At 49.4% G+C, this 17,412-nt stretch overlaps 1 protein-coding gene across 1 annotated transcript; it reads right to left on the bottom strand.

Moving 5' to 3' along the window:
* Positions 1–13,124: 13,124 nt before the first annotated feature.
* WNT8A (Wnt family member 8A) lies at positions 13,125–16,556 on the bottom strand. The gene is made up of 6 exons (XM_068409363.1): positions 16,486–16,556; positions 16,361–16,394; positions 16,009–16,147; positions 14,933–15,058; positions 14,667–14,809; positions 13,125–13,688 (listed from the first exon to the last, which is right to left on the bottom strand). The coding sequence occupies exons 1-6, from the start codon at positions 16,554–16,556 to the stop codon at positions 13,125–13,127; spliced, it is 1,077 nt and encodes a 358-aa protein (XP_068265464.1).
* Between the last annotated feature and the right edge of the window lie 856 nt (positions 16,557–17,412).

The raw sequence follows: 17,412 nt of genomic DNA, 5'->3' as shown, positions 1-17,412 counted from the left end.
CCCCTCTAACTGCTTTTTTTTTCTGGGTACAAACAGTCGATGTGACCTTCACCAGCTGACGTGAGGGAAAAGGTATAAGGTAAAGTATATTTTAAAAATGAATAGTTTTATGTGTGCTTTTATAGATTTACTGTAGATGATGATGTTGGGCCACGTCCTTAGGTACAATAATCTGGTGTAATTCTACTGAGGTGAATGCTATTATAACAATTAGGGTATGAGCTGAGAACGTAATGTCCCGACAGTATGAACTGGCAGCTTTTGCTTTTCACTCCCTTGTACTGACAAGAAATTGGATCTTTATTTATCTGTGCAGTTCCAATGAAAATTAATTGTTTCATTGTCACCTAGTAGTATTTTGCAGTTCAGCTACAGGTTTTTTTCCTTATGGTTGAGAAAGTTTAAACAAGGAGAATTTTCAGAAGTCACCATTCATATGTGCCAACCCACCTGTGCATGTGAAAGTGGTACCTGGTGCCAAGTGGGTTTTCCAGAAATAAAATGTGTCTTTTCTGTGCAAATATGTGTAACATTGAGTTGTTTCTGCTCACAGAGGTTGTGGGATTTGCACACCGGTCTGGAGATGACAGATTGCTGATGGGAATTTGTTTAATCTTTAGAGAAAAGATTGTCTTCCAAAAGTTTCTTCTTACCTTGGTACATAGTGCAAGGGGAACATGTTGAGGCATGCCCTTTTCTGTTTGCTTTCAACAAAAATGGGAATTCTTTAGTTAAATTACAAAAAAATTGAGATTTCCTTTTTTTCCCCTCTCAAGTATGTTTTGGTAACTGAAGCACATTCACACTTGGCGAGATGGGCCTGTTTTGCAAAAGAAAACCAAAACATTCCCGTGCAGCCAATATTGCAGCTCCTCTGGTGTCTTAAGTTCAGGCCACAGCAGGCGGTGCAGACACCTAAGGGGAAAGAGGTAACTTTCTGGATCTTTTCTTTGGAAGTAATAATAAGATGAGTCACAATTAACCCATTCAGCTAAATTAGTAAGGCTCTGGGAGATGAGAGAAGAGATGGAGCGGGGAGTCTTTTAAGCGAGGTTGCAGCAGAGAGAGGTTGCCTTGGGGAAGTCTAAGTCTGGGCAGTCCTGTCTTCACCATCGGTGCTGTTACACCTGACTTGACTTTGTGGAAATCAAGATTTTTTGGCATCACTCTCTAGTTTCAAAGAGCTATTGCTTTCTCAAATGACTGAAAGTACAGAGACAATGTCCTGAGAAGGTATCTAGACCTGCACTTTGGAGGACATGTGGCGCCCCCCACGTTAGGGGGGCTGTGCCCATGTGAACAGCTGATGGCAAGTTTTGTTCTAGGCTTGACTTTTCCTGACTTCTGCACCAGCTGTTGGTATCAAGCTGACTTGCTGGCCACACCATAAGTGTACTTGGCTGCCTGCAGCAGTAGATAGGGCATTTTTCCTTGGCTGAAACACTTCAAAAACTGATTCCAAGCCTGGGTTTTTTTTTCTGCTGAAGTAGTTAAACTTGGTTTATGAATTAAATTGAGCTCTGCTTCTGGCTTAGGCCTCTTAGTTCTAATGGTTTATCCTGCAGAAAAGGAGTCTCTTTCTTACATCCTTCCCTGTGATGTCCAAGCCTGATGTAATGATCTCGCTTTGATTCTCTCTCTCCAGCACATCAACAGGCTGGGTCCAGGAATCCTGTGTCAGAGAGTGCACTACTCCCTAGGAGAAAAGGGCTTTCCAGTGCAAGTATCAGTATGTTGGCACAAAATATTTTGTTCCTCTTACATGATTGATGTAGAAAGAGTGTTTTTAAGTGTACTAGATGTGTGTAGGATCCTGAATAAGTACTTAAAAAAAATCAATGGAAATAAACATAGCAGCAAAGTAAAATGAAAATGTATACCACTGCCAAAACGGCAGTGACGGAGCCTGGGAAGCAGATTGTCTGCTCTTCCGGACCATCAGCCAGGGAGTCAAACGTGTTGCTCAGGATGTTTTGAGATAGTAAGAGACTGAGGCCAGATCTGAGGACGTCAGAGTCTTCTGAAATCCTAAAAACGACAAAATTATAGTTGTGAGGAGGCCGTCCAAGATATCCACAGCCTGGAGGCATTTCCAGGTGACCTCTCAGTGTTCCCAAAGCCTTATTGCTGGTGGGGCAGAGGAGCAAGAAGCCAACGTTGGGTGACTCCAGGCCTTTGGCCCGCTGTAATCCCTTCTTGCATCACAGCAAGTGCATTCTAAAATTTCTAAGTGACAATACAGGCTGCTGTGATTCTTTGCCAATCAGCTGCCTTACTCACCTTTTTCCCCAGCTGTTTGCTTATTTGCACGGTATCATTTGCATGTCATGCACTGCAGGCCTGTGGTGAGGTTAGTCAGAAATTTCTTTCTGCTGGAAACAGTTACCTCTTTTGCAAAAAAGTTATAAAAAATATTAACAGGAGTCAAGAAATGATGGATGTTTAGAAAAAATACATTAAAAAACTTGGAATGTAAAAATTGCACAATCATCAGCTACCTTATCTGTGCAACCTGGAGTTTTTCTTAAATATAAATACTACTGAAGGCATTTCAGTAAAAGAACACTTTGTCGTTTGTCACAGCATGACTCGCAAAGGAAAGCACGCCCTAGCAGCAGCAGTCGGGACCATAAAGTGCTGTCTTGTCGGCTGGGCTATCGTTAGGAAGTGAGGACTGCTTCTAACCCAGATGAAATCTCCAGAGCGTTTCTTCCTCAAGGACTGATGGGTGCATTAGCAGTCAGACCTCTGAGGAACAGGCTAAAAACCTCTGTGTCCATGGCGGTAGGGCCACAGTTGGAATTAAGAAGGAAGTCTAGCAGATCCAAACCTTTTTTTAAGGATTTTTGTTGGTTTTTAGCATTAGTCCTTTCCTAGTTTGTTTTATTTAGCTGCCTTGAGAATCCGTGTCTTTCAGCAAGCAGACGAGTGTGTGTGTCTTTCCTGGTATCTCAGAAACTAAGGATGTCTTTGGTCCATCACAAAACTAGCTACACACCGGTGAGATGGGTGAGCTGGAGATTTCACGTCCCATTGCTCGCTGCCTGTCTCTAGCAGCTGAGTGCTTGTGGAAGAAGCCCCTCGATCATTAGATAGACACCGAATGATGATTGATGGACCTTCACCTGACAGAGCAGAGGACAATGCTGGGCTAAACCTGAGGAGCGGATCTGCCACTGCGGCTCTTCCCCCTTCACTTCCCAGGCATCTGCGACCCCCGTGACAAACTGGTGCCAAACGTAGCTCCCGCAAGGCACGTCTCTCTGGCAAGTCTCCTTGTACCCTGTAGGCACTGATTTGCTTGTCTCAGCAGTACTTCACTGCTTTTTGTTTTCATTTTTCCAGGCTTTGGGCTTTAATTTTTTTTCCCCATTGCCATGTAGCTGTGAAAAAGAAGTGTCTCAGTAGTGAAGAGGTCTGTGTGAAAAGCTGCCCCTCATTCAAAACACAGGCCGGGGTGTTGTTTGTTCCAGGGAGTAGCACCTGAAGGACATGTCTATTATTCCTTGACTCCTTAGTTGATACGTTTTCCCAAAAGCTGATAATCTCCAAGGAAGAAATGCCCTGTCTGGGAAAATAAAGTAAGACATGTAAATTGCTTTAATGGGGTGCTCTAATACATTTATATCTCCTTTAAAGGAAGCTAAAGTGCATATACAATATGAAAGACGAGTTTATTTTCACATGTGGATTTAATAGCCTACCAAGATGTAACTGCATTTTTAGTGCTAGAAGAAGTCTCCAGGAAAATAGTTCCCTGGGGTGAGGTCAGTGTCTGCTTACAGATGAATTTCAAGGGTTGAGTTGAAGAGTGGTTAGCTTGGTTACGAGGCAGGGTGGTTAATACGATACCAAACAAATTACAGTGATGTGGAAATTAATTACATCTTCTTCATGGAGCGGAGAGAGTAGAAGTGCCCCAAAGACCACCTGTGGTTTAAACTCAAAGGAGATGGAAGGAGCTGATTGCCACTCTCAGTGCTCTTCATAGCAGTATTTGTTACTCTTCCCAAGTATTTATTTGATCATAGCTGTAAGTAAATATGTGCTGAAAATGGACAAAGCACCCCGTGCTTAGTTTCACGGCAAATCTGAGATCCTCTTCACTGAAGCAGAACAGTGGCAAATCCTTGGCCAGAGTAGCCCCCTTCAGACAGTGAGATAATCTAAAATGTTCTAAATAAGATTTCCCACCGATACGGCACTTGGTAGGTTAAAGCACAGGAAATTCTGAATTTTGGGCTCCATCCTGTTTGACCATTTACACTATCTCCTTATCAATGTACCTGGCCTGGCCCTGGGAGATTGGACAGTGTCTGGATACAAGAGGTACAATTCAGTGCTCCCAACTGCTTGAAAGGGACCAGACTGTGATTTGTGACCTCTCTGGTGATCGGTGAGATAAAGCTCTGCAGTGGGGATGTCCTCTGCCCGGCCACTAATCCTGGCCAGAGCTGGCCCAGGCTCCCCGTGCACACCTTGGAGCTGAGTGAAGGCTGTGACCTGATCCCTCCCAAATTGTGGGCTGTCTCAAATCCAGATTCAAGTCTTGCAACCTCTAGTAGTAGATTGAGGGGAAAAAAATGAATGTGCTGCTGTCAAACGCATATAGATGTTTCACAGGGAATTTAAATAGTAGGCTGTTTGGTAAATGAGAGGCTGAGGCTGCTACCTGAGATGATAGCCCAGCACCCGCAGGGGGAAAGCCCGTGGGACAAGAAAGAACCAGGAGGATAAAGTAGTCCAAGCTGGGAAGTACAACTGTTTGCCTTGGAATACGGTTTATTAACTTAAGCACATCAAAGCATAAATGTAGCTGGTTTGTTCCCGGACCTGAGCTAACTCGAGCAAAGCCATCCTGAGAGTCTCTTCCCAGCGCTCCTGTCCAGGATCCGCTGCCGCTGGTGCTCCTGCCTCAGCAACGTCCCCCGGAGCCACGTTTGCAGCCCGCCACCGACCAGAATTACCTGCTCTCCAGACACCTGTGGTGCTGGGAATGCTCGGTACTTCGGGAGGTATTCAGGACTGAGTTAATTTAATTATTCTCTTGCTTATTACCTTCAAAATCTACTTAGTGATAGGGAGGAGGTGCCTTGTCCCTATCGCAGTTGGTGGCAGCTGGCCAGCAGAAGTGTCTGCCTGTCAGGAGCAGGGATGGAGAGCTGGGTCAGAGCAGGTTTAGCTTCAAGGCACTGGGCAAAAGAGAGAGAAATAGAAATTACTGTTTTTAAAGCTGTCAGCAATATTCTTGATGGATGATCCCCTAGAAGAGTCAGGCCAGGAGCTATAGCATTGTGAGTTAGAAAAGTCCGTGGAATTGGGAAGAAATGTGAGACCCGTTGCCCTCAACCTTGTCTGTGTCTGACCAAACTGCCAGGCTTGATCTAAATCAATGACAAGAGTCCCACTGACTTCACAACCAAACATTTCAGACCATGTAACTCGTCACAGCGCAGTTTTGAGCACTGGCAGCCAGGCTGCATGGTGGGACGTGGAGTGCAGCCGCTGTCCCAAGCAGGAGAGCTTGCAACCAGCAAACTCGGTCCATGCATGGCCCGAGTTTGAGCCCAAGTGAAGTAACGCTTGTGCCTCTCCCCACTGTTTTACAGTCTTTCCACTGACCTTGTCATTATCATCTTTTATGGCATCCCATGAGCTATTGAAAGCATCAGAGGAGGAAATTAAGGGCCGTATACTGTCCAGGCTCTGTGGTCGTATGTCCCCTGACGAGCTATTCTCTCCTGGCTGTGCCCACAAGTGGCTTCGATTAATGTTGCATGGGACACTGAAGAAAGACTAGAGAGAGAAAGAAAAGAAAAGCTAAAATACTACTCTATCTCCCTCTCTATTTCCCATCATGTCCTTCTGCTTGTAAACCTCTACAGTCCCCTTCTACAACAGTTTTATACTTATTGTATTTCATTTTCTGGCCCTGTCCCACTCTGTCCCACATGATTGCTGCTCTTCCTTCCCTCCTGACTCCATTTGGTCAACATTTCCTAGCTGTGGTCATCAGTCCCTGCTCCTTATTGCACTTGGAGTTACCACCAACTCCCTCTCCTTTCCTCTCTGCATTTCAGACCCTCTGGAAGGGATGAGTTTGGGCCCGAGCGCTGATATAGGCTTTAGACAGGGTCTTTTCTAAAGCCCAGATGTGTTTGGACTGAGTCCACTTTGGCTGGGCGTGCTCTTGTGTGAAGTTGTCCCAACAGGCACTTCTGCACCCAAATAATAGTTTAGTTAGGGAACATGTCACCTTTCTTCTTCATAAATTATGAGCCACTGTGTGTGTTTGGAGGAAAGGAGAGTGGGATGGGAGAGGAAAAGAAGAGAAGGAATCAGTTTTGAAAGTACATTGCAAGTTACATTTATTTGATTGTCTCTAATCCATCACTCTTCTGTTATATTGCTCATCTCCTTGGGGCTTGTTTGAAAAGGGGGAATTTACTGCACTGTAAGTCAGGGCAGTGATTTGCAAAGTGGGGTCACGGGATGTATCCTAGGAGAGAGCAGGGAACCAGAAAAAGAGGTGGGGGAGCTTGTGAATCCCTCCGCAGAGGTGTAAATCTGCCGCACATTACCCACTCCCCCAGCAGCACCCATGGGGACATCTTTGGAGGGGAACAACCTACCTTACCCACACCTCTTGTACGCTATCACATGTGGCCATACCAGAAGTGAGTAAGGACCAGCGGGTGGGCAATTCATTCACACCCTGGCTCCCTGTACACCTCTTTCTCCTTGGAGTAACCCTTGGGTAAGAAACTATCCCAGCAGACCTGTGCTTGCTGATCAGGCCTCCTGGATGGAAGCACGGTATGAACTCACGGTGAATACAGACTTGTCCTCTCCAGCTGCAGATGCAGCACCTCCCTGGAGACAGTTATTGTAGGTGTTCTCTCCAGCTGAGAAATGTTTGGGAAACACAAGTAACTCTCTTTCTCAGATGTTGCAAAGAGGATTTGTTTTGTAAATGGTGAAGCTGTTAATTGCCTTGACTATATTAAGAGGGAGCTGAAAAGGTGTTAACAAGTTTCTGTTGCTGTGCCGGTGATGAGCCACCATAGAGGGAAGGTGGCAAAGTTGCTATGAAAGTACCTTTGGTCTCTAGAGAAGAAAAAAAACAGGCACCAATTTAGCCAAAGACTTGGGGTAACGTGTGAATTTTATAGGAGGGATTTAACTCGAATGGCCCCACATTTCAGTTCCAGGGGATTCCCTTTCTGTTGAGCAACATGGACTGGAATGTCCCCACTACAGCACAGCTGTGAAGGGCTGAGCTGGAAGGGCTTTTAAAGGTTGTTTTCTCCCTCTGCTTCTCTCAAGGCACAGGTAGAGGGAAGCTCCTGCACACACTGTGGGAAGCCCAGGTGCTTAGCGTTGAAAATCAGGCTGGTGGGGTTTAGGGATCTAACTTTAAGCACCTCACTTAAAAAAAATGTTGCTTAAGGTTAGAGTTGAATTTTCAAAGTCACTAAAGTCACTAATTGGTCACAAAAATCTTTCCTATACACTCCAGCAAGCCAGATACCCCAATCCCCCATCTTGCCCCGAAAATCCCTGTCAATAAATCCTGCAGAAGGCATCGCACAGATGTTTTTTCATCCTCCTCCACGGGACTGGCGCTAGCAGGGGCTAACCAGGGGCTGATTAAGGCCCTTTAACTTTGTCATGCTAAGGCTTGGTTTTGCAAGTCGAAAAGGACCTGTGACTTGTTTTAAAGACTGTAGGGAATTGCTGGCGCTTACTGGTTTCACTGCACCAGATGCAGCGTGACCGGGAATCTACGCTGCATATGAAAAGGTCACTTACCCTGTTCAAGAGAGGAGATTCTAACACTTGTCAGCTTGAGTGATGGAGGCTCTGCATTGAGAGCCATAATATTCATGTCAGAGGATTGCCAAGCCCATGCGGAAGTGTTGAAGATGGATGGCCTGGGGATGTACTCCTGACACTTTAATATGGGGGGAGGATACAGCACGAATATCTCAAACAGAATTATAATCCATGAAAGGGCACTGGTGGCATAAATTAAAGGTAATCTACCAGGCAAGGAGCTTAACAGCTGAAGTGAAGGGGGCTGGGGTAAAGGAGGCTGGTGGTGGGGCGGCAGGGAAAGCAAAGCACAGCCCCAAAGAGAGCAGCGCTGGGCCAAAATCCATCCCCAACAAACCGCTTTGCAAGGACCATCTATGCATGTGGCTTGTCAGCCGGTAGCCTGCCCGGCTCTGGTTCTCTCCCAGACTGGTCACTATACCAAGCAGACACGGTCCTGCTCCTCTGTAGTCAACAGCAAAGCACTTTGTCAGTTAAATAAACTCGGTTCTCATCTTGCTGATGGTCACTGCACAGTGATGTGACCTGTCGATAGGAGGGGGATTGGGGCAGGTATTGCTTGCTGCGGTACCCCAAGTGGCCATGCCAGCGTGCCGGGAGAGGCTGATGAGGCACGCAGCTGATGAGGACAGTGTGAATTCTCCATCGGAGCCGTCCCTGCACTCTCATCTGGGAGAGGGAGCAAAAGCAACAGCACAGATCCAATTTCTGCACTGGGTGACATCCTCAGCCCGTGCAGGTGGCTCTGAGGTCTGAGCTGCCACTGCCCAGGTGAACGTGAACACCCGTCTGCCTCCGGTGTGCTGGGGCTGCACCGAGGATCTGCAATCCGTCCCTATCCATAGCGCACTGGCATGGTGCACACCTGAACAGCACCCTCCCTCCACGCAGCGATGGAGGTGGCCCCAGCCAATGCTGTGCGTGGAGTCGTGCCCGTGCTCCTGCTTGAAGGGGAATTAGGCTGCGGGGGCATTTCCACTGCGGGGAAGAATGAGAAGAAAAGCTGGTGGCTGGGACAGGTGCCCGGGCGGCAGCATGGCACAGCCAAGAGGCAACAGATGAAACAGTGACAGTGATGATCCTGGGATAGGTGGGAAGGTCCAGGAAAGCTGGTGGGCTTAGCCTGGGCCATCATCCTGGTACAAATAGCCCAATGCTGATTTTCTGAAACCCTACTGATAGCTGAGCAGGCAGCTCTGACATAAACCTGCCCCTGTCTGTGGTAATACTAGAGCTGGATGGGATTCATTGGTTTCATTGGGATTTGGTTTCAGTTTGTGGCCAGCCATGGTGATCAGGGCCAGTAGCAGTTAAATGCAGGGCAGCTGGCCCAGGCTGGCCCACAGGTGTATTCTATAGCATTAACAGTCAAGTTCACTACAAAAGGGAGGTTTTGCTCTCCTCTCTTCTGGCCTCTGCCATTACTGATGATTGCTATTCCTGGACAGCCTGCTGTAACCTGTAGCTAAGTATACTTTTGTGTGTTTTGTGTTAGCATTTATATTGGTTTCTTTCTTTTATTAAATCTATTTAATTTTAACCCATGAGTCTCCCTCTTCTTCCCAATTTCCTTCCTCAGTTGGGAAAGGGATACTGGGTGAGAGAAGAACTGTTATTGTTTAGCCCTGGGTGCGGGCTAGATGGAGATATCTTTTTTTATTAAAAACAGACTATAAATCAGTCCTTTCTGAAAATAAAGGCACAAATATACTGCTGGGAAGGTGGTGGTAAACCTCCACAAAGCCAACAGCGATTTCAGGCCAATCCAGCTGCTGTCTGCAGGTTTCTTATCCCACACATGGGTTACTCTGGCCACAGCGATGGCTGAGTCCTGTGAGCAGCAGCTCTGGCAAAGCCCATTCAAACATGAAGGTGCTGCTCCAGGACTGTCCAGCTCCACAGCCCTGCCTAAAGACCCCCCTTGGGGGGCTCAGTGGGGTGGGCCTGCTCCAGGGCAGGTTCCTCCTCAAGGGTTCATAGGACCGGTCCGTGCCTTTCTCCAAGCAGGCAGCGAGTTGCAGGTGGTTGGGATCAGTGCCCCAAATTGGAGTTGACTTGGGTAATCATGAGTAAATACATTCAGGTTTGAAGACATCCCCCCTCCCTTCAAATGCTCATTGGCTGGGGTTTGAGAAGGAGCTTTTGCAAACCAGCAGATGATGGGACTTTGCTCTGCTTGTGTGGTGTTATTTATTTTGAAAGCTGCTGTGCGGGAATTTGCTGCCCAGGTAAAATCACCAATGAAGTGATGAAATCAGCCCGATGGATTGTGCCCTGTGGGCAGCCTCAGGGTTTATTACCCTGTGCCACCCTGTGCACGGGGCATTTCTGGGTGTGTTATTGCTGACAGCGAGTGCCAGTGGGCAGGGGCTTCTGACAGTGCTGTGATGGATTAAGATGATCCTGAATTTCTATTGTTTTGTAGTGAATGTAGTGAGAATTGATGACTGGTGTATCCAAGCAACAAGGGGGAGGATGAGGGAGCTCCAGCTTCTCCAGGACTGTAACATCTCTGGCAAGGTGCAACTCTAAGCTATAGAGTTGTCTTTTGTGTTTGTTCAGACTCGATATTGTCTCTGCGAGCTATAAAAAGAGGATGGAAGTTTTGTATCATGAGATGGTCCAGCACTTTCTCTTGAGTTTGCTTCAATCTCTGTTTGGTCTCTGGCTTTTGCATAAGATACGCTCACTGCGTTAGGTAGTCTGGGTGCCAGAAATGTATTAAAAAAAACAATTAGACAAATTCAGGGAAGAACTGTTCATCTCCAGCATTTAAATGCAGTGCAGTGGATGTGAGTGTTCCTGGGCAAGCCCATGGCTGTGGGTCGGTGGGAACGGGAGGGTTCAGCGGGTGAAGGACTGATCCGTTTGGTACCTCTGCTCTTCCCCCAGGACGGGGCCCGTGTGGGACAGGTTTGTGGTCTGATGCTATGGGCACCTGCAAACCCATCACTTCTTATTTTCTGCAGTAATGTTGGTTTGAAAAGATGCTGCAGAGAGATGTGTAAGATACATGGCATGTCCTGCACATGCCTGCTCACAGGGACACTCATCTCCCAGGATTTACCTGGGTCATTTATTAACCCTGCTGTTGGTGTGCAGCATGAGGGGTTGTACGTGTGCTTGGCAGTTACCCTGGGGATATGATGTTTCCCTCCTCTGGGTGCACATCAGCAGCGACTGTCCCGTGCTCTGTGTACCCTCTTTTTGTGGCTCTGGGGGGTTTTGGCCGTGCCCTGTGGCCGCAGCTCCTGGGGCTGGTGCTGTCCTCGGGCAGCCACAGCAGATGTGACAAAGCAGAGCCTGTGCTTCTGTGCAGACAAGGCAGCCAGGGCACAAGATGCAGGAAAGGGGTTTTGTTTGTCTGTTTTTATCATTTCCAGTTCAGCTTAAATTTTGGTAGGTTGTAAATGCTGGTGTAGTGACACTACAAAAATCGTGGAGTTTTTTGCTTTGGTGGTGTGGCCTGTTAGTTATGGCAACTTCAGAAATAGCAATCCTGAAGGCAGCAAACAAGCCCCCCAGTGTGTGGGCCGCTGGCGTGGCCCTTCCAGCTTTAACAGAACTGTTCTTCGCAAAAATAAATGTGTGGAAGTCAGTGGTGTTTCCCGACTTGGGGGTTTTACACCTCGAGCTCCCTGGTTTGGCTGGAGAGTGTCGAGGCCGTGTTTGCACGAGGAGCCGTAGCGATCCCCGCACACAGCAGCATCAAAGCGTTCGTAGTGCGGGTGCAATATGCTGGCAGAGCTGGGGGGTGTTTTTTTCCACCGTTTCTCCTCCCCTGGCTAGAAAGCAAATCTGGCAGGGCGTCCTTTGCCCCCACACGAGGGGTGCGGGTGGTGGCATGGCCCTGGCTCCCTCCCAGGAGCGATGGGGGCTGAAGCACAGCCCTGCAGAGCCCAGGAGAAGAGCAGGACCCAGATGGGATGGCAGCAGCCGGCGCGTGTCCCCTCCTGCCCTCCCCGCCGTGGCACCCGGAGCAGCAGGGAACCAGCAGACACATTCACAACCATCCCCAAGTTTTCTCTCCTGCCTCCAGTTCAAAGGGCTCCTCTCGTGCCTCCGAGAATTTTGCAGCGAGTGCCGACGCTTTCCACATCAAAGCGGGGCGGCTTCGCATTGTCTGGGGGACGTCGGGCTGCAGGTGAACTGAAGAGGCATCGGGAGCTTCAAAATCCAGCGCCTGCGTGCTCAGCGCTTGGGAAAGGTCAGATATTAGAGTGATGGGTACGAGAGCAAACCCTCTGGGGACTGATGGCTGGAGACAACCTTTACTGGGGTCTGGGAGAACAACCTTCTCGCTGGCTTCAGTGACTTTTGGATTAATGATGTTGGGTTTGACACAGAAAGGGACAATTTTTACACCTAAAGTCATACCTCAAGGAAGCCAGAAAGGAACAAGCCAATCCTTTTCATTGAGCTGTTTATTGCAAAATACAGTCCAAAATCTACCTCTTTAGGGATACCTTCAAAATATATAGAGAAAACAGATTGTGCTAAGCAATAATACAACTTATTAATAAACAACATTAGGCATCAAGAATTCTGAATTCTTATCTGCTGATTTTTTTTTTTAAAAAAGTGTAGGAATTGTAAACAGTTTAATTTCATCCAGTACAAATACAAAAAGCTACTGTCTATTGGGGACAGGGTTTCTTGTACCAAAATACAAAATTTAAAAAGAAAAAAAAAAAAAACAAAGGGGGGGGAAAAAAAGGATGCGAGATCTGTAAACAGTGGCTGTAAACCTGTGAAAGCCCTCAAACGGCTGCAGTTGTCGTAATACCCACCCCGACACTGCGAAACCCCCTCACATCAGAAAGTGCGTAAATTTTCCACTAGAAAAGCTGCCGTGTGGGAACCGCCGGGCCGGGGCTGCCCCAGCTGTGGTGCCCGTGGCCGCCGGGACTGAGGCACCCAGCAGGACTCGCTGTCAGCCACAGCACCGTCCCCAGCTCGCTGGCCGTGGGGCTGGAGCCCCACCGCTGGCCTTGGTGGACCCACTGGTGGTGGCACGAGGGGTTGAGTCCACCAAAAATGCAAAATTCTTCCTTCTGATATGCAAATAAAGTGACTCCTGACACGAAAGAAGTTGCTGGTAAGTATGGAGGAAAACCATGGAAGCAAGGACCGTGGTCCCTCAGCGCCCGCGCCTTGTGCTTCCTGATCCCACAGCCTCCATCTGCAGGAGGCCCCGTGGCCTCACGCGATGCCCCGCTCAGGACGCTCCTTCCCACCCCAGCTCTGCCGGTGGCTGCCGAGTGTGGGGGCACCAAAGCGTCCTCCCTCTATCTCTTATGGCCCTTGTTCCTCCGCCTGATGTGGTTGGGGACGGCGGCGGTGTCGCGGCGGGCGCAGAAGTGCTTGGCCACCAGCTGCCGGCACTGCTCGCACCGCACCGTGCAGCACCAGTGGAACTTGCAGTTGCAGCTGGCCACCACCTCCGTCCTCCTCTCCTCTACGCGGAGGCCGCACTCGGTGCAAAGCCGCCGGCAGCTCCTCTTCTCCCACTGCGAGAGGTTCTTGCCCGTCTGCAGGCACTCGCGGCCCTCTGTGCCGTGGTGGCCCAGGCTGGCGTTCCTCGTGCAGTAGTCGGGAGAGTCCTCCAGAAAGACGAGCTCCGTGGCGTGGACGTGGTGGAAGGTCTCCGCCGTGGCCCCGCGGCTGTCGGCGCTGTTGCCGGCTCTCATCCGCCTCTTGTCCATCTCCAGCTTGTGGGCTTGGTCGTATTTTATCTTCAGGTAGTTCCCGATCTCACGAAATTCGGCGAGCTGGAGCCAGCAGGTCTGGATGCTGCAGCTGCCCGACACCCCGTGGCACTTGCAGGCTCGCTTCATCGTGGCTTTCACGGCCTTGGTGGAAAAGGTGGAGAAATTAGGAGCAGCAGAGCATCGTCATTTAAACCTCAAAATCGGGCTCTACAGCACTACTAATTTGGGAGGCGATGGGTCAAAAGTGGCTCATGCTCGGCGTGACTTCAGGTCCTTCCAAGACATGAGCTGATGCTCTTATTTCAGTTCCTGGAAAACATCTGTCCCCCTTCACTAATTTAAAGGACAGAGATAACGAGTGGGCACAAACTATTGTCTCCAGCCCTTGCAGGAGCTGTTTCTCTGGGCCAGGAAAAAAGCATCTTTGTCAGGTCATGCCCTTCTCATGCGCTCACCTCACTCATCCCAGGATCGACCCATCATCCCTCTCAGAGGTTTCACTCAAAACGTGTGAAACTGCTTTGGAATAATCATACCCAACCTCTCTGCATCTCCTCCAGGCCAAGCACTTCACAGATACTATCTAAGGATCTCCTTCTGGTATTTCTAAGGTCCCAATCACTGGTATCTATGTGAGATTAAGCCTCGACACACCCTATGAGATAGGTATGTTAAGTGTTGCCGTCCTTGTTTTTACAGACAAGGAGGCTTGGCAAGATGCTGAGAGCCTTGGCCGGCCCGGGCAGAGAATGGGGGGCGAGTGTGCAGCCAGCTCACACTCGGCTTCCCCGGCCAAATAGCTTGGAAATGCATATTGCAAGGAAGCAAAGTGGTTCTTGCTTTGTTTTCCATACCAGATGAGCACTAGGTGAGTATGAAAGCCCCGTGCATTTCTGAAGCAGTGGTGTGTGCTAGCAGTGAGTGGAAGTGGGAACGACTCTGACTGCAGCTCCTTGTGCTCAGGTTTAGGGGCATATTCTGCTGTGTGCTTTCCCCATGCAAACGCTACAGGGGCTGGATTGTCACAGAGGGCTGGCAAAGGGGACCTGAACAGCCTACCACGCTCTCAGATTTTGTTTTCAATATAGACATTATTATTATTATGAATATTTGACTTACCAGTCTCCCAACTTCATTGTTGTGCAGGTTAATCAGCGCACGGGTATCGTGTCCCGTTTCCAAAGCATCCACAAAGAGCTTGGAAATCCTCTCCCCAAACTCCACGTTGTCGCTGCATCCTCCCCAGACCCAGCCTCGGCCACCTGCAAGACACACGCACGCTAAGAGCAGAACCTCCCCGTCGGGCCAAATTCTGCCCTGAAATCCTGGGGGCTGCCCGTGGGGATGGAGAGACAATGTCAGCCCGTCTTGAGGTGGCAGCTCACCGACGCGGCCGTTCCGGGAGTCGTCGCAGCCGCAGCTCTCGAAGTCTCCCATGCTGCAGTTCCTGGTGAGGGTGTACATCACACCGGCTGAGCTGATGGCATGTACGAAGGATGTTTCCCGGGTAGCTGGGGGAGAGGGGGAAAAAAAGCTGTCACAGGCAAACGTAGACATCGGTCCCGGTTTATTGGGAATGAAGTTCTCCTGTGCTGCAAAGGTGCAAGAAGGAAAAGAAAAAACAAACAGTTTGTGCCAAAGGTAAGGTGCTACAGAAATTAAATGCTCATGACTGGAGTCTTTTCAGGCTTCAGCATCAAGGGTTTCAGCAATTTGGTGTAATATGATGCAGGTGTCCATGCATGGGATGGAGTTTCTTGGCAAGAGGAAGATCTTAAGGCAATGCCCTGGTCCTACTCTGGCCAAGGTCAGTTGTCGCTCCCTTCACCTGGCACTCAGCTCTTCTCTGTCCTTTCCCACTCAGGGGGTTCGGTCATGCTTTGACCCTGCCTGCTCAGGAGGATCCTCACTGCTCTTGTTCCAGTCGGTGGTTGAACCTGTGCTAAAGCTGTCTGCACCCACACTTCTCATTTAGTTTCTTTTTTGGCTTTCCTAATCGATTCAAATAGAGATGCTGCTCTGGGGAAAAAAAAGAGATTTCTGCTTGTTGGAACTCAGTATTCAAATATCTCCACAACTTTGTTATGAAGACAGTTTCTTAGTGCACGTCTCTGGTTTCTCTCCTGCGCTTCTCCCCGTTGCGGGCTCAGGTGCCTCTTGCATTGCGCTCCCTGGGATGCCGCACACAAAGCGGCCGGAGCAAGCCCGAGGAGCAGCTCTGTGGGGAGGACCGAGCTCTATCCTAGCACGGAGAGAGATCCAGAGAGAGCCTGGGGTTCCTAGAAAATACTAGTGATATTTATTGCATCCAATTAATACAGGTGGATAAACCCAACCGTGATATTTGGGACACAGAAACCCTTCTCCATCACTTGGTTTAATTGGCAGCCCCAGCTCTCTCCGGAGCGCATCCCGGCTCGTACCTGAAGGCATCCCGGGCTGGCGGTAAGGGCACACTCACCGCTGCGGAGCCGGTTGTGGGTGGAGAGCTGCAGGGCGCTCTCGGGGCAGTTCCAGCGCTCCCACCCGAACTGGAACTTGCACTCCTCCATCCCGCTGTGCGCCCCGGCCGCCACGCTGCTGGAGTACGTCAGGTAAGCCTGGCATGGGAAACAGCCGTGAGAAAATCCATTGTGTTTCACCATTTATCAGTGAAAACAGACATAAACAGCTCGCGAGTCCCTTCCCTCGTTACTCAGCGGGACTCGGAGCCGATACGCTCCGGCAAATCTGTTTCATTGGGAAAGTCCTATTTCCCATTTGCAAAACAAAATTCCTCTACTTAAATTCCTGACAGTCCGTGTGTTAATTACCTTAGGTCCCGTCATCAGAAAGTTATTCACAGACCTGAAACAAAGAACAGAAAATGAATCATGCCGTTTACCGCAGGCTGAAGAGCACCCCTAAAAAATGCCCTTTCCACCGAGCTGGCCCCTACCATGCTGCTGCGTGGAGAACGGTGCCGTAGACCCCTGCGATGAAGAGGAAGAGGAAGGTGCTTCTCTTCATGGCTGTCACAAGGAGCGGGGCTGGATCGCTTTCGCTGACCCGAGGCTCTCCGCACCGCAGGTCCCCGTGTGAGCAGGGCCGCCTCCCTCCTCTCCTTCCCAAGGTGAGCTATGGGGATGGAGGAAAGCTGCGGGAACGTACAACCCTGATATTTATAAGGTGAAGTTGTGAATAGTCAAAACCCCCCCATTCATTTGCTACCCAATGACTTAACGTGGCAAAAAAGCTCCCGCTCCAATGGGTGACAAGGAACCGCCTAAGGTTGCACTTCAAAAGGCGGCGCGGTGTCCCTGGGAGCGGGATGGTCTGAAGGAGAGCAAACTTCCCTAACAATGGGCCACTTTTAACTCTCTGCCCCACCGCCAGCCATCCCTTTCTCTCGGCCTCAAGTCCGCTTGCCTTCTCCTTTTCATCCTCTGCTCGCCAGCGGAGGCTCAGTCCCTGCGTCCCTCCGAAATAACAAGCTGATGCATTTCTATAGTTCCCCTGCTATCTGCCTGCTCCCTCCTTACGAGAACTCCCCGAGGAGTTTTAACAACAGTCCTGTAAAGATCTATAGGGGACAGACCTCCCAGGTCTTCTTGATTTGAAGAGATGCGTTTAACGGCGGGGCTTTTTTCCCTTCTCGCCTCTTCATGATGAAAGTTTCTGCATTTCCATCCTGATAACAGCGTGCAGGGCTCGGGAGTGTTTGGAAATCTCTCTAATTTACGCAGCTGCAGCTTGGGAACACTGTGTGAATCACTTATGTGGTTTGCTCGCTGCTCCAACGCTGTAATTAGGGGAACAGTTTTCTAGGGTTAGCAATTTCCCTGTGGTGGAGGCTCGGCTGCTCGCTGGCTCTGCAGGCAGGAGA

This window comes from Nyctibius grandis, chromosome 10 (assembly GCF_013368605.1).
Source record: "Nyctibius grandis isolate bNycGra1 chromosome 10, bNycGra1.pri, whole genome shotgun sequence".
In the NCBI taxonomy this organism is placed as follows: domain Eukaryota; kingdom Metazoa; phylum Chordata; class Aves; order Nyctibiiformes; family Nyctibiidae; genus Nyctibius; species Nyctibius grandis.
The sequence above is the reverse complement of the archived record's forward strand: the minus strand, read 5'-3'. Positions and strand labels throughout refer to the sequence as shown.